This window comes from Pempheris klunzingeri, chromosome 1 (genome assembly GCF_042242105.1).
Source record: "Pempheris klunzingeri isolate RE-2024b chromosome 1, fPemKlu1.hap1, whole genome shotgun sequence".
Lineage (NCBI taxonomy): Eukaryota > Metazoa > Chordata > Actinopteri > Acropomatiformes > Pempheridae > Pempheris > Pempheris klunzingeri.
The window spans coordinates 20668165-20682554 of record NC_092012.1 but is presented as its reverse complement, the minus strand read 5'-3'; the positions used below and the strand labels follow the sequence as shown (position 1 = coordinate 20682554).

The 14390-nt window shown below is 42.2% G+C and overlaps 1 protein-coding gene across 2 annotated transcripts; it reads right to left on the bottom strand.

Annotated features, from left to right (window-relative positions):
- Nucleotides 1-230: 230 nt before the first annotated feature.
- Nucleotides 231-13101, bottom strand: LOC139205666 (AN1-type zinc finger protein 3 homolog). Of its 2 annotated transcripts, none has more exons than XM_070835954.1 (6): nt 12763-13101; nt 7780-7820; nt 6963-7136; nt 5346-5411; nt 3188-3406; nt 231-896 (listed from the first exon to the last, which is right to left on the bottom strand). In XM_070835954.1, the coding sequence occupies exons 1-6, from the start codon at nt 12843-12845 to the stop codon at nt 742-744; spliced, it is 738 nt and encodes a 245-aa protein (XP_070692055.1). In that variant the 5' UTR covers nt 12846-13101; the 3' UTR covers nt 231-741. The 2 variants fall into 2 exon arrangements, with proteins under 2 accessions (XP_070692055.1, XP_070692064.1); XM_070835963.1 differs by having other exon boundaries at nt 5346-5408.
- Between the last annotated feature and the right edge of the window lie 1289 nt (nt 13102-14390).

Here is a 14390-nt window from a genome sequence, read left to right as displayed (position 1 = left end):
TAAAGAGTAATAGGTGTCCTGTGGAGAAAAAGAGGAGGAGGAGAGGTGAAGACATGTGACACCCTGATAACCTGAGGTGGATGATTAGCAGGTGTTTTCTGTTTCTAAAAGTTTAGGGTTGGGGTAATGGACGGCCAGGGGGTAAGACACTGACTTGAACTGAGGCTGGCTAGCTCGGTTTGCTTCACGAAGTTCATGTTCGGCGCAGAGTACAAAGCAGCTCTGTCTGATTTTGAGGTAAAGAGCACAGTCTATAAACAGCGCCAAAGCAGAAGTGTACACAAAGGGTAACCGTCCCTTCCTCCTCCTCCCCTTTCTTTGTTTTTTTTTCTTTTTTGAGGTAAAGAGTATAGTCTTAAACTGGCTTCCAGGACAGACATTTCTATAAAGCGCTGCATTTCTTCTCTCCATCCATTTATTCGTTCTTACTTTGCTCACACTTCAAGTCAGGAGCTTGCAAAAAAGTGAAGAAATTATACATTTCCTTTGCTTTTTATTCATTCCTGGGTTTGGATTTTCCAAAAGGCATCTTAGCAGCAGGGATATGATCAAGCCAAGAAAAGCAGAAAACAACCCGGACAGTGGGATTTCAAAAAGGGCGAGCATATTTTAAAAGAAAAGGGTGGAGGTTTGTATCCCAAAAACTCGCAAAGAAAACGAGGAGAGAAAAAAAAAAAATCACATCCCTGTTAGTGCTAAGACACCGAATGAACACCGAGATTCTTCGGAGGGAGCGGCCGCTCAGGAGCACTCTTCTCCGATGCGCTGGCATGAGCGGCCCACCTTGCGGTCGAGCTTCACCATCTTTAGGACAGCCTCCTGGCGACCGCGGCCCAGGTGGTCGAACAGACACTCGTGTTGCTCTGGGAGCCGATGGAGCATACAGAAGACGTAACCTGCAGGGTGGTTGAGGGGTGTAGGTGACAGGGACAGGGAGAGTGGTTAATATGCCTTGCTCAGCAAATGTACAGATATTACTACTGTGGTTTAATGAAACTTGTAACAACCTGAACATAAAAACAGGACAGAGAAAGTAAAAGAATATCATGAGACACATAAACCGTACATTGAGCTTGTAACTCTAAGTACAGGCTATATTGACTGCTGCATGTGAAAATCATTTCTACAAAAGGTAAAAAAGTCAAACAAATACTGTGTGTGGTAATACTCTAGATGCATCCTCTTAAATGGCCATGGGCTGATAATATTTACTGCTTTGCAGTGGTGCCTTTGTAAAAGGTCTTGTTACCAGAGCAGACAGTCTGGTGATAGCTTCCTCTTCTGACTCCATTCAACAAAGGCAGACGACCCTCATCTCCGTCACTGACTCTCTGTCTCTACTGGAGTACTTTGAACAAAAGGCCCTGCCACTGTAGGAGGCTTGATAAGCTCAGAGAAGCTCGTTAGCTCTCATCGTCTTAAATTCAGTCATTAATACACATAATAACACTGCTGGCACTCAATGAGTGGTGATTAAAAGCCCAGCCTAAAAGCTGTTTGCTATGCAATAGAAACCTATGTGATTACAGCACAGGAGAAAGTTGTGCAAAATTAAAGTCTTTTAAAGAGATGGGCTGCTCGATGCTGGGGGGGGGGTGAAAATCAAAAGTGCTTTCTGCAATAAAAGTAGTCAACTGTCTTGATGACATAGTAAGAGCGTAAAGGGCTAATGCAAAATATTTTATACTGCAGCATGTACATCAGTATACATACATACATTTTTCTCCACCGAGCTCACTGCTGATGTTCTGTAACTTAACTGTAAATGAAGTTGATTTCTAAAATATTAATGAACTGGAAGGAAATGTAGTGATCTGAGAATGCTCTTGGCTAATATAATAAAATCTATGTACAGTAAGTTTTAACGGTTTAATTTCACAAGTTAAAGCAGAAGTCTATACATCATCAATTAGAACATGAACAGTTACCTAATATGTTATATTAGATATAATATAACAACAAACTATAATCAGAGCTCCCTCGATTATAAACCTTAACGATAGTGCAGTTCACACGTTAAATATCTCAATGACTATGTTAATATTACTACACAGTAAGTATTCAGTAGAGAAAGTAATTATTGCAACAAACAATATTGAGATAATGCTAATTAGTGCAATGATCATTTTTCATTTTATATTCATACAGGTTCATTTATCAGACACATTTAAAATGTGTTACTGGTTATGAAAAAGGTATAGTAGCGTTTCTAACATTTTAGGACCATTTCATGCACAGTAAAAGCCAAGGGGAGGTGACAGACAGGAATAAGGTCCTGTTTCTGTTGGATCTCCACATCAGAGGAGAACCTGTATCATTTAATTAGCTTTTTAAACCCCTGTGCCTTTATACTGCGCCACACTTACACCCAGTCAGATGGATATTCTAGTCACTGTGTAACAGCAGATGTCTACTGAGTGAGACAACATTAGATCAGATCTTTCCCCCCATTTACAATCTGAAAAGTGCTCCTGGTTTCCACTCATTATCAGACCTTCTTGGCTTACACTGGGAGACATTCTGCAGAACTATTAGCAAAGTAATCTACAATTACTGCAATAGTCAGAAATCACTATAATTGCCACCATTTCCCCTTCAGTCTGTTTTCATAGTAAGCATTGCACTATTAAGGATGGACGGCCCGTGCATTAAGCAGCGCCTGCTGGAAAAAAAGGCAAGTCAATTTCCAATTTAGAAATTATTGCGTGGGTTTAAGCAGATGGTCTTTAAGCAGTGAAGAGCTGTGACTTTTTAAGTACTTTAATTTGTATGCAAACAAGTTGATTAGCGAGCCAAGTATTGGTTTAAACTGCATTAGTGTTTGTGGTAATTGGCTTATTTTTTATGTGCAATGTGAAACATTCAGGCTTTGTGTAATGGTCCCCCAAGGCTAGCAAAGCCACTCTGGTCATCGACATTTCCGTCAGCGCACACACACACACATGCACAGGTAGTAGATGCATTTCACCGCACTGGATGTGAAATTCACAAAACTATGACCAAGTTAATTAACATGTATTTATGAGGCCAATATTAACCACCGGGAACGTTGTTTATTACTTCAAAACTGAGCTGTATAAGATAGCTAGCCAAGCCTAATGTGTATGCTGTGGTGTGTGAGTGGGCGCATATGAGCTCCATGTGTGTTCTAGCGTGTGCTCATGCATATAGAACAGTATCACCGTACCACAGCGACATGAACCCAGCTCTTGCTGTACCAGCTCCAGCTTGGTTTGGCAGCGATGGCAACGTTTGCGGCTCCGCTGTTTGGAGCCACCGCGGGACGAGGATGATGATGATGATGATGCGGACAAAGATGACGACGATGATGGAGACTCCTCACCCTCTGGCACTTCACCCACTCTTGCTCGCTTCTCAGGTGAAACATCACTTTCTGACTCTGAGGCTGCAGACACATATAAACACACACACACACACACACACGGAAGGCAGAAATAAAACGCTATTAGCTAAGCAACTGACAGTCTGGAGCGAAATGAACAGTAAAACCTTGACAGCCTGACATTCAGCATAAGATCTATCTATATATAGATATCTATATCCAATTTCTGTTGAGCTCTAAGCTGTCTATACAGCAATTACACACCTCCATCACATCTTATACTTGTACTTTTCAACAAAAGGTCATTTATTGAAATGTAGGTGAATACTACCAACTTAAAATGTTTGTCTGAGGCAGAATGCTGTGCATGCTTTAAATATCTAATGCCAACAACTGTGAAAAAGACTGATCATGATGTCAGCAAAATGGTCTCTTTATGTCACTTGATGTGGCAGTGTTATTTTAGATTCCAGATCTGCGGATTTAACCAAATGGATAGCTTGTAAGAAATCAGTTTTCTGTTTTGGACACATACAAAAGCACATGAAGGTTAACTGTCCTGCAAGAGATGGTTAAGTAATCTACCAATATATCTGCAGCCAAACCTTCTCCCCTTTTCATTACTCCCCTACCCTCATAATAATCCATAAAGCATTCTGCTCCTGTGTGTCCAAGACAGCGGCTTTGACTAGAATTTCAAGAGAAAACTCGGGACCTCCAATAATAGGCTCCATAACAACTTTCATTTAATATATAAAGACATCATCTCTGATTTAGTGAGGTCTACAATGGGGAGAGAACAGACGACGGCACACTGGAACAAAAATGTCTCTTAAATAAAATAGGCGATTTGGAGATTAATGGTTCCCCTGCATTAGATTACATTCAACCCAGCACCTGAGACAGGAAGAGCATGTAGCGAGCTCCACTGGTCGGCTGGAATTTCAACTCAGCTTTTCTCATCAATCCTGCAGACTTTTTCCCTGGCCCGGCCGAATGCTGATCAGCGCTCAATAAATCTCTGAGAACTAGGCCAAGCTGAGCAGCCAGATCCCCCTAGCCTGCCCCATCGATCCCTCTATGTGCGAGAGTGAGTGTGTCCGTACATGTGCGGCTGCATGTTGTGAAACAACATTTTCCTCCTTGCCAAGCTTTTGTTATCCCGCTAAATCTCTAGGGCCAATTTACACAGTCTGACACGTCAAAATTGAATTTAAATGCACGTCAACAACAAAGAAAGAGACATCTGAAGGCAAAACATTGGCACTCTACACTGATTTAAGAGTGTGATAGGTTGCAGAGAAGGCTAGTAGAGCCAAAGTGTAGCCAGGCTTCAGAATAAAATGCAGAGGGCCCCATTTAGGGAGACTGTAAAAAGTGAAACATCAACTCAGCCACAGCACAAGGTTTAAGTGATGCTGTGTGAGCATCTGTGTGCTCACATGATCCCCCTTGCAATAGACAAGGGATCAACATGTTCACACACCATTGCTAAGCCTTGCCTACTCTGCAGTTGTCTCAAGTCATGTGTGAGTGTAGCAGTTATGCCACCTAAGGGTGAAAACACACTGAGCGGGGAATCTACACTAGAGGACAGTCTGCAGTGTTTTAGACATCCAACTAATTTTAACCAATGCTGCTAATAATGCTATAGTCCTGACCACAAAGCTACAACGTTCCCTTTTGTGTGACTTTTATAATTTTGACAATGTTTGGCATATCAGTGTGTGTCACCTACTGCATATGCATGTGTATTTCTAGACAGAATTCACTCTATTAAGCGCTTGATTGGCTTTACATTTTCACCCTCTGGCTGGTGCACTCTACCGCGTCCCCGATATCCTCCCCTCTGCTGTTTTGCCTTGAAGCACGATTAACCTGGCCATTTAGGATCAATCCACTGTCGTTCATGGGTCCTCTACTCCAGTGCCTTAAGTGGACATGACAAGCACACAGCGCTAAAAACAATAATGGACTTTGCAATGGCGGAGCCGAGGCATACCTGACTCAAAGGAGCGCTTTGTGGGAGTGGAGAGTGAACTGAAGACTGCGTCTGTGTTGGATACTTCTGCAAAAGAGACATGGTGAGATAAATGAAGAGAAAGAGAGAGAGGAAAATGGTAGAAAAGGGAGGATATAAGGACATTAGTTTCTTACTCTCCTGTAGGTGTAAATCAAAATTAAATGTGTTCTGGCTGCATTGATTTAGAACAAACTGATAAATAATTTACTCATAAATCATCTTAAAATAGGGAATGCAAACTGTATAAAAATCCTTAAATTCATGCATAACACAGTGCAGAGATAACCACGCGTGCTCACACGTGCACACATACACACTATGAAACACAAAGGCCGACTATAACAGCCAAACATCCCTGTAAAAAAAAATTGGTAAACTGCAACTGATAGATAGATTAGGTCGTGCGTTGCCCTGAAAGTTTTCTAATTGTGACTGCCTGGGAAGTCTTCTGGTGGTTGCCCAGATAACACGGCACTGCTTTCCAGGTAGTAGGATGAAAAGACCGTGACTGGGGTGTGTGGAATCCTTTATTATGCTGTGAGGTTTTTTTTTTTCACAGAGACTGTGATAGATATCTGTGAAGGAGAGACTGCAGTGTGCATGTGTGCACAGCGAAGCAAGCCAAGAGACAGCTGACTGTGGGGGAGGGAAAAACCATCTCAGGTAATAAAGTGCTACTAATTATTCACAGTAATATTAATGCACGGTAATACTAATGCATTCAAATTCCAGTTTATTCAGTTTTTGTAATATTCTTGCATCAGTCTCAATGTACGGCTGAGGCTGATGGGTATTCAGTCACACATACTTTAGGGTTTTTTACTAAACTTAAATGTTGGACAAGTGGAAGTTTTGATGAATGAGCAAACATGAATGAATTAATTGCAAGCCAGTTCCATGAAGGGTTTTTTTAAAATCTAAAATCAGCAATAATCAGTGATCACGTGAATATTACTAAAAAGCTCCTACTGGAAGAGTGTCCTAAGTTAGTGTGGGCAAATGTTTCACAAGTTACACACATCCATTTGGTAGCCACTTTATTGTGCTGTCCTGGATCGGCCTCCACAAATAACCTTGTCACCGTGTAGCGATGACCGATGCTCTGGCAATTGTAGGTGTCCTCTTAAAACCTTCACTTCTGAATGAACACCCTTTCCTATCATTCTCGCTATCTGTGCCATGAGGACAAATATAGCCAGGACAGGGGCATTGCAGCTGCTGCTGCTGCTGCTTCGGTTGGCAGAAACTCGCAGCAGTCATCTACAGAAAGATGCCCTGGACCAAAAGCTACAAGATTCTGGTTTTAACCATTAAAGTTAGAGCTTGTGCATTAAATCACACTCTTACATTATCAACCCATTAGCTATACATTCCTTCAATGTGTAGGACAAGCATTACAAACCAAACAGACCGTATTGCCTTTCAAGTTGCACACTCCAGAGTGGGAGTGCACCACTCTCCACTCTCCATTCAGACATAAGGAAGCAAAAATACATCTTTCAATGAACTATGGCTCCAGGCTGGGCTCGACGCCATTTGCGTCTGAAAAGAAAACCTGAATTGAAACATGAATTTTTCCCTGATTAACTGTCTTACCATCTTGAGCAGGTAGAGGTGTTGTTCCCGTCTCTCCTGGCGAAGGGTCCTTTGATGTGTTTGACAGCAGTGACTGACTGTTAGTTTCATTACAGAAGATGTCTGCTTGGTTGCTGCTGGAGCCTGAGGAGGCCTTTGGGGCGCAATCACCTTCTGGCTGTTTCTTCTGAATGTCTGTGAAACATTCAAAAGTCAAATGGTGAGGCGCGTAGGCACACGTTTGAATGCATCCATCAGCTTTAGAGTGTGGAGTGGCTGTTAACTTGGGCAGTAGGCCAAACAAGTGCGGCATAGGGGGAACTCGGGCGCATCTCTGGATGATGCTTTCGTTTAGAATCTGTGGTACACCGACACTGTTCTATTCAAATCCGGGACATAACTTTCCACTCATATCTCCTAATACTGATTTAGTAGAAGGGTGAACCAGAGCTCGAGTGAGAAGGGACCATATATTCTAAAGAGGCTTGAGCAAGACTGGAATGTTTCTAAAGGGTATTGGATTGGGAAGGAAAAAATAATCACTCAGCTTATTTGTGAAAAGTGGCAGAGAAATAGTAATTGATTCATGGTTGTCAAGCAAATACCAACAAAGATGTTAGTCAAATTCCACTTGGACAGAGGCAAAGCGTACAAAGTGGTAAAATGCATTTTCAAATGCCCTTCCCTTGGAACTGTTTCATAACTATCAATACATAAAACAAGGTTGTGGGGGGAGCAGCACTGTGCTAGACATCAATCAATCAATCAATCAATCAATTATTAGAGATTGATTGATTGTGCTTGTGCCAGACAAGCACACAGAGGAACAAGAACTTACCTGCAAAACACTTTGAGCACAGATTCATGGTTTTGCTTGACCTGCAGAAAAAGAGCAGAGAGGGAGAGCAAATGTGTGAATCAAACTGCTTGTATCAGAGTTCCAGATGGGGATGCTGGGGTGGGCATCTACACAGCAAGAGTAACAACACGGTTCCATGACCCCAAGTGAAGAAGATGAAGATGGTGATCCAGACTACAGTGTTAAATTATTCGTCGAGGTATAAGTAGCAGACTAGCTAGGACACTTCATCAACTGTGGTGTGACTTTTGTTTAGATCTTTGCATCATGCTACACATACAGGAACATTAAACGTCACACATAAAATTTCAGGTGTCCAAGCTGACAGATGACACGCTTAAGGTAATTGCAGATGTGGAGAGGTCGTCCTGAATCCACATCAAGCTAATTTTCACTACTAACATTCAATCAAACGGCCGATCCCTTCTTTCTGCCCCCTCGTGGTGACAAACGGCATCAAGTAGCTTTAAAATGAATGTCATCTGTTGTTGCCTGTCCATTATATTACTGTAATAATTCTGATTCGTAGTTAGATTCACTCTTTTTGTAAAATGTGTACATAGAATTGCCATAGATGTTATTCTAGCTACGGTACATCAACAGTAGTGAATGTATAACAAGTTGGCTACATCAAACAAGCAGTTGATTTCCAACAGAAACAGGGCTGCTCTGTGTATTGGCAACATACACGCCTGACATGAGACCTGCTCTAACAGTCTGATGAAGGTGAGCAGGAGGCACGAGTGGAGACGATCGTGAACCTTTACTTGTTGAATTATTCTTGCACTTCAAATGACTAAAAAATAATCTTACTGTTACCTAAACATACCTATACCTTCCTAGTGACGGCTAAGGATCTTGGTTGTTATTATGGGGTTGATAACTAAGGCCTTGCTGATTTCAGTGGCACAACTCCTTCACAACAGATGGCTCTTGCTTTCCTCTGAGAGGGCTCCTCTCATTTCCTCTCCAGCCCTCAGCCCTCGTCCTCACTGTCTGCGCACTGAGCGTGACGGTCGCTGCTATCAGTCACATTCTATTTATTTTGGGTGCTTCGTTGCACACCTTTGTCCTCATTTCTAAATGTAGGGTCAGCTGCAGTCATCATAAGGGCTGTCTGTCAGTCGGCTGGTGTGCGATCTTGAGTAGAAAAGAGAAAGGAGGAAGCAAGAAGGAAGGATGGAGGAGAAACCTCATCATGAGACGCAGGCAGGGAGGAAGCTGATACTGGGTAAATAACAAGTCATATCCTGTCGTCAACCTTCCAAATCAGAGGTAATCAAATCACAGATTAATTAAGGAACTAAAAGGTGAGAAAGGGTGATTAAAAAAAAGGTTGACAGGAAGAAGCTGCTGTATGCTTGTTAAGCTGGGTGAAGTTTGAACAGAGTGCACACAATCAGCCTATTTCATAGTCGGCCCACTGCTGTTACTAATGAGAACATCTGATTGGAACAGACAGGAAGATGGGCTCCGGTGCCTTGGTGATGCCACGTGAGTGACATGAGCAGATAGAAGGACTTACTAAATACAAGTCTGTTTAAAGAAAAATGTTGTCACCCACACACATGGTAGCTGCACTAATTATTAGACAATGATATCTATCAGGAATAATATAGCTGTGTTTATAGCTCATATACTACAGTTCAGCATTTGCACCTCAGACATGTCCATTCATTTCACTTTGCTGATGGGCCTTTCGATAGAACCTTTAAGTGCAGCACACTGGGTTTTTGTTATATCTCTGTGGTATCTCTGATATAACCTGGCAATGGCCCCTGAGCTGTGGTTTTGATGAGAGAAAAGCTACAGCGGTATGGAAAGATCACACTAAACGTATTCTCTAAGGTCTTGAATTGCAATAATTGTAAACCAAAAGGGAACTGCCATATGGTGTTTTCATTATTTCATTCCCGCAAAGCAACCTCTACCAGTCTAACACGTTTTGTGTTATGAACAGCGATATAGGGATAATTAATTCACTGATAAAGCAACTGTTTGACGAATCCTGCAATTCTCTGGAACACAACAGCAATCTTCATTACTTTTCAGAATCATTTGTGCTAATGTGAAATCATTACAACAGGTATTACACAGGTCTGGTTTGTGGCTACCTTTATTTCATGGCTTTAAAGGCACCAGATTAGCCAAAACAGACATTCCAATCTGGTTATTTTACATATTATCTCTTTCTCAACTGAATTTCCAGAAAGTGTTGTGCGTCACGATATAGTATATGTTGGTACTGCATGTACCACAAAGTAAATCCCTCCCCATCTGAATTTCAAATCAAACTGAAACAAATGTAATATTAAAGAAATGCTCAGCCAAAAACCTGTTAAATTTTTTTAAGTTCTTAGCCATGATTATCTTTCTCCTTATAGCAAATATAGCTTTGGGACATGGCAGAGATACAGGACTATACAGGACCAGTTAAGCGTTGACAGGGAGTTACACAAACACACATAAGGAATGCAGCATTCAAACGCAACTGATAGCATGAACCTAGCAGATGATACCAAGGCCCATTGTATCTCTGTTACAGGCGTGATAACGTTCAGCTGATGTAAAAACAAATCTATAGGGGGTGTGAAAAGGGCCAAAAGTACAACAAAAACACATTTCAGATTATCTTCTGCAATTAAAAAGCGTCTTCTCATCCATCAAATCAGGCAACCAAAACAAGGCATTCAATATCCTTTCTGTATTATGAAGTTTAAAAGCCACAGTGAGTGCAGCTTTGCCAAATTAGCTCAAAACTAAAACTCAACTTCCCTAAAGCGCTCTGCAGCAAGATCATCATTAAGACACACAGAGGCACTTCTCTCACACCAGATTAGAGAAAAAGTGAACACAATTATCCCCATAATGGATATCCAGCAAAAGACCTCTCTCTCACCCACATTTCAGTCAGTCTTTATGAACACATGTGCTGCATATGAAATACAAAAGCTAATGAACGGCTAAACAGTTGTCGAACAGCAGCCACTGGATGCAGAAACTGCATTTCAGCCAATGCAATCAGCCTATTTTGCTCTCCACATGGACTGCACACTCAAGCATGATTGGTCAGTAGAACTCAGGCTACAAACAGAAACTACAACGTTTCCAGTACCAAAAATCTTGCCCCTTGCCTATAGATACTGCATTCATACGCAGACATCTTTCTACAGAGATTAGTCCCCATGAGTCCCCACCATCACATTTGGGGAGAACGAGCAGGTTCAGCTTTGCCTTCATATCCTCTGAAGTAGGATAGCAACTAATGGTCATTTTCATTATTGATCAGTCTAGCAATTATTTTCTTGATTAAATGATTAAGCAGCTAAGAATGTAATGTTAGAAGATGGCAAGCCAAAAAGCCAGTTTTACAGACAGTCAGGGAAAACCCTTTATTAGTCCTGCTTCTTATCCTCTAACAGGGAGCTGCATCTTACTATCAGGGCTGACTCATATTGAGAAATAATGTAACTGTTCTGATTTATTTAGCTTCAAAACATGTGAGAGGAAATTGAATAAATCGGTATGCATGTCACACTTGTGGTAATCTATCTAAACTGGGCTGCTGACTTATGGACTTGCTCAAAAGAGTTGCAAAATTGGGACAAACACTCGGTGTTACAGCAGCCTGTTGGAAATGTGAAGGACATTTAATGCAGAAAATAAAACACATTTGTGAGCAGATGTGGAACTTTTCGTGCTTAGTTTTGTTACTGTAACAAGACACAGAGTGGCCATGATTTTGGTGCAAACTCCACAGTGAGTGCTGGTCGGGTGGGTCATCACTTCTTCATGAGAAAAGAGAGTTTTTGTTTGTTTTCGTGTCTTTGGTCTGGAGATCTGGTGACTGATTTACAATAGATTCTGTTTCACATCACTTCCAAGCTTATCCAACCAGGCGGCGGGTGAGATGCTCCCTCCAAATAGATCACTTGCTAAAATATGCAAATAGTGAATTAGGTACTTCTGTGAACTAAGGCAGCTCTTGTAGTTTATATGAATAATAATGGGGAAAGAAAGCAAACAATTCTCTTCCTAATCTTCTTCGCCACTGAGCTTTAGCAAAATGTAATTTACTTTAAGTCCGACAAACCATCCGCGATCTGTCCCCGACGTGAAGTAGAACAAACCCCACCTGAGGAGAGACCTTTAAACTGAACTTTACTTGTTCAGCACTTTACCTTTAAGCTGGCCCACCAAAGTCTATAGCAAACAAGCTGTAAAATAACCTCAATTGTAAAGCATTGTGTAATTTAATATGTATATATATATATATATTATTAAGTGTCATTTTACACTGAATGCTGATCAATAATGTGCCCTATTGCCCTCAATGTATTAGATACCCCAAACTAAACAGGTAATTAAAGCAAGCATGCAGCAGGCAGAGATGCCACTGCCTGGTTACAGACAGACATGCTTGGGAATCAAGTGTATGTCACACAGTCTGCAGACATCCTGGTTGCATTTGGCACAAGCTCACAGATGTTCTCCTGAGAGCTCCTGAGCTCAGGGGAAACTTCAGGCAAACAAAGTCAAAGTGAGCCCAGCGTGTAGAACTATGTGTCGCTGTGTTTGGACATGTCCTGCTTCATATAGCTGCTCTTAGCTCAGACCGACTTCGACCCGAGGCCAGTTAGTGGAGGTAACAACTGTCCTGTGTGGCATCTCTGCTCTCAACAGTGTGAAACTAGCCAGTCTGTTAGCGCTGTCACACCTGTCACATTACCTGGAGGGGGGTGGGGGATTATCCCACAGCCAGCTCTCCAGGAGAAGGTTACCGAGGCCAGCTGGTGTTAGCTAGCAGCTAATGCTACAAAACAATGGGGAGGGGGTAATAACAAGAAAAGCAGCTCATCCCTGTTTGAGCTGCTAACGCTAGGGGCTAGCGACTCTGCTAGCTGTCGGCAGAGAAAGAAAAGCATTCTGCAAGCAAGACATTTGAGAGGTATTTCGCCTTACCCCCAGAACCCACAGGGGCAGCGCGGGGGTACAACGTTAACGTTACTGGGAGGCTTGCTGCCCTCGCTCCCCGTGTCCCCCATGTCGGTCTTCCGTGTGAGGCTCTCCGCGTAGCAGGTGAATCCGGGGATGGAGTGAGGGCCTCGTATTTGCGTTTAGATCTCCTGGCTTTGACAAGTACACAGTCAGTGCCCCGGCCAGATTATCCTTCAGGGGTTCACTAGACGAGGAACGACTTGCCGACACGAGCGGCCACTGACTCCGTAAGATTTTAAACAGTTTAAATCGACGCGGAGGCACCGGAGCCGTCAGAGCAGCGACGAGCGGAGCCACCGGGGAGTCCTGGGCCGATCAGCTGGAGCGAGGAGCAAACCACTGCCGCGGGGGGGGGAGGTGTGTGGGGAAGTGGACAGCCGACACATATGCTGATGCGTTTGTGTTGAACACAAAGTAACATAAAATGACTGCTAATATAACTAACTATAACTAATATACACGCTGAAGTGACATTTGAACTCTGTACATCGTTTATTTTAAAGGTTTGATTCAGAGGAGGACTTGCGCTAACATGGTATGATCCATACAGGAAAGCCCAGGGCACGGCGGCTCGGCTGCTACAAGGAAGTCTAGGCAGGAAAAGTCTGGATTTAGTCTGACTTGTTTTTCCATAGTAAGATCTGCCTTTGTGGAACTGGGCCCACATTTGGTTTTAATGGTATCCCACCCGCGTCCTTGTGGATGTGCTTAAAAAACATACACATGAAAATGTTCTGCTTCCTCAAAGGAGGATTCTCAGTATGTAGGCTGATGGAATTTACCTAGCAACAGGTGTGCAAACACCTGAGCATCATTTATTTTACTACATTGTAATACATTATTTACACTTTAGACATTCTGGCATGATATCAAAAGCAAACGTGTAAAAAAATCAAATTGATTATGGCTGAATTCCATTTAGCTGCTACAGGTCCAGGTGTCATGGAGCTCACTGTCACAGTGTTATGGCTCACTTACACTTGAATGGAACAGAGCCATTGTTAAAGTTAGGAATTGTGCGTCATCTAGTGATCCTGTGTCAAGTCAAAATGTCTGCTTTGAACAAGGCCTGTTGTGACTCACTACACTTTGTGACTTGTAATAGGAAAGATATTCTCCAATGGAATGCAGCCATCGCACCTGTAATTGATAAATACAAATGTCTGCTATGAGATGTCCAAGCTCTATCTGACAAAACTGCATGCTTTTAAGAAGGACTACTTTTGTAAGGATTTTATTAAATGTTGCTTTCTCCTCAAAAGACCATTATCTGAGTCTTAAAAGATTGTTTAATCAATTTTTATCCTTGCTGGGTTTGGGATGGCAATGTCAGCGGGTGAGTCAGAATGTTCTTCAGTCTCTTTATTTAACACTTTAACACACTGTACAGTAAAAAGATGACAACTGCTGGACAAATGCCTTGAAATTTGGCCATTCATCTACTCAGCCAACACAGTCCTAGGAGGATTAAATTCCAATACGCTGTGGTGACCCCTGAAATTTAATTAAACACCACCATCAGCAGGTCAGACTTCCTGTATAGGGTATTGGAAAAAGATGCTGTTATAAGGTACTATGCACCGTTGTCTTGT

Bases quoted from the DNA above. Each gene is read 5' to 3' on its own strand.
- LOC139205666 (XM_070835954.1), bottom strand. From the start codon at position 12,845: ATGGGGGACACGGGGAGCGAGGGCAGCAAGCCTCCCAGTAACGTTAAC. The intron at 7,821-12,762 runs GTAAGGCGAAAT...CTTTTTCTGCAG, and splicing joins TGCCCCTGTGGGTTCTGGGG to GTCAAGCAAAACCATGAATC. The intron at 5,412-6,962 runs GTAAGACAGTTA...TCTCTTTTGCAG, and splicing joins ACCTCTACCTGCTCAAGATG to AAGTATCCAACACAGACGCA.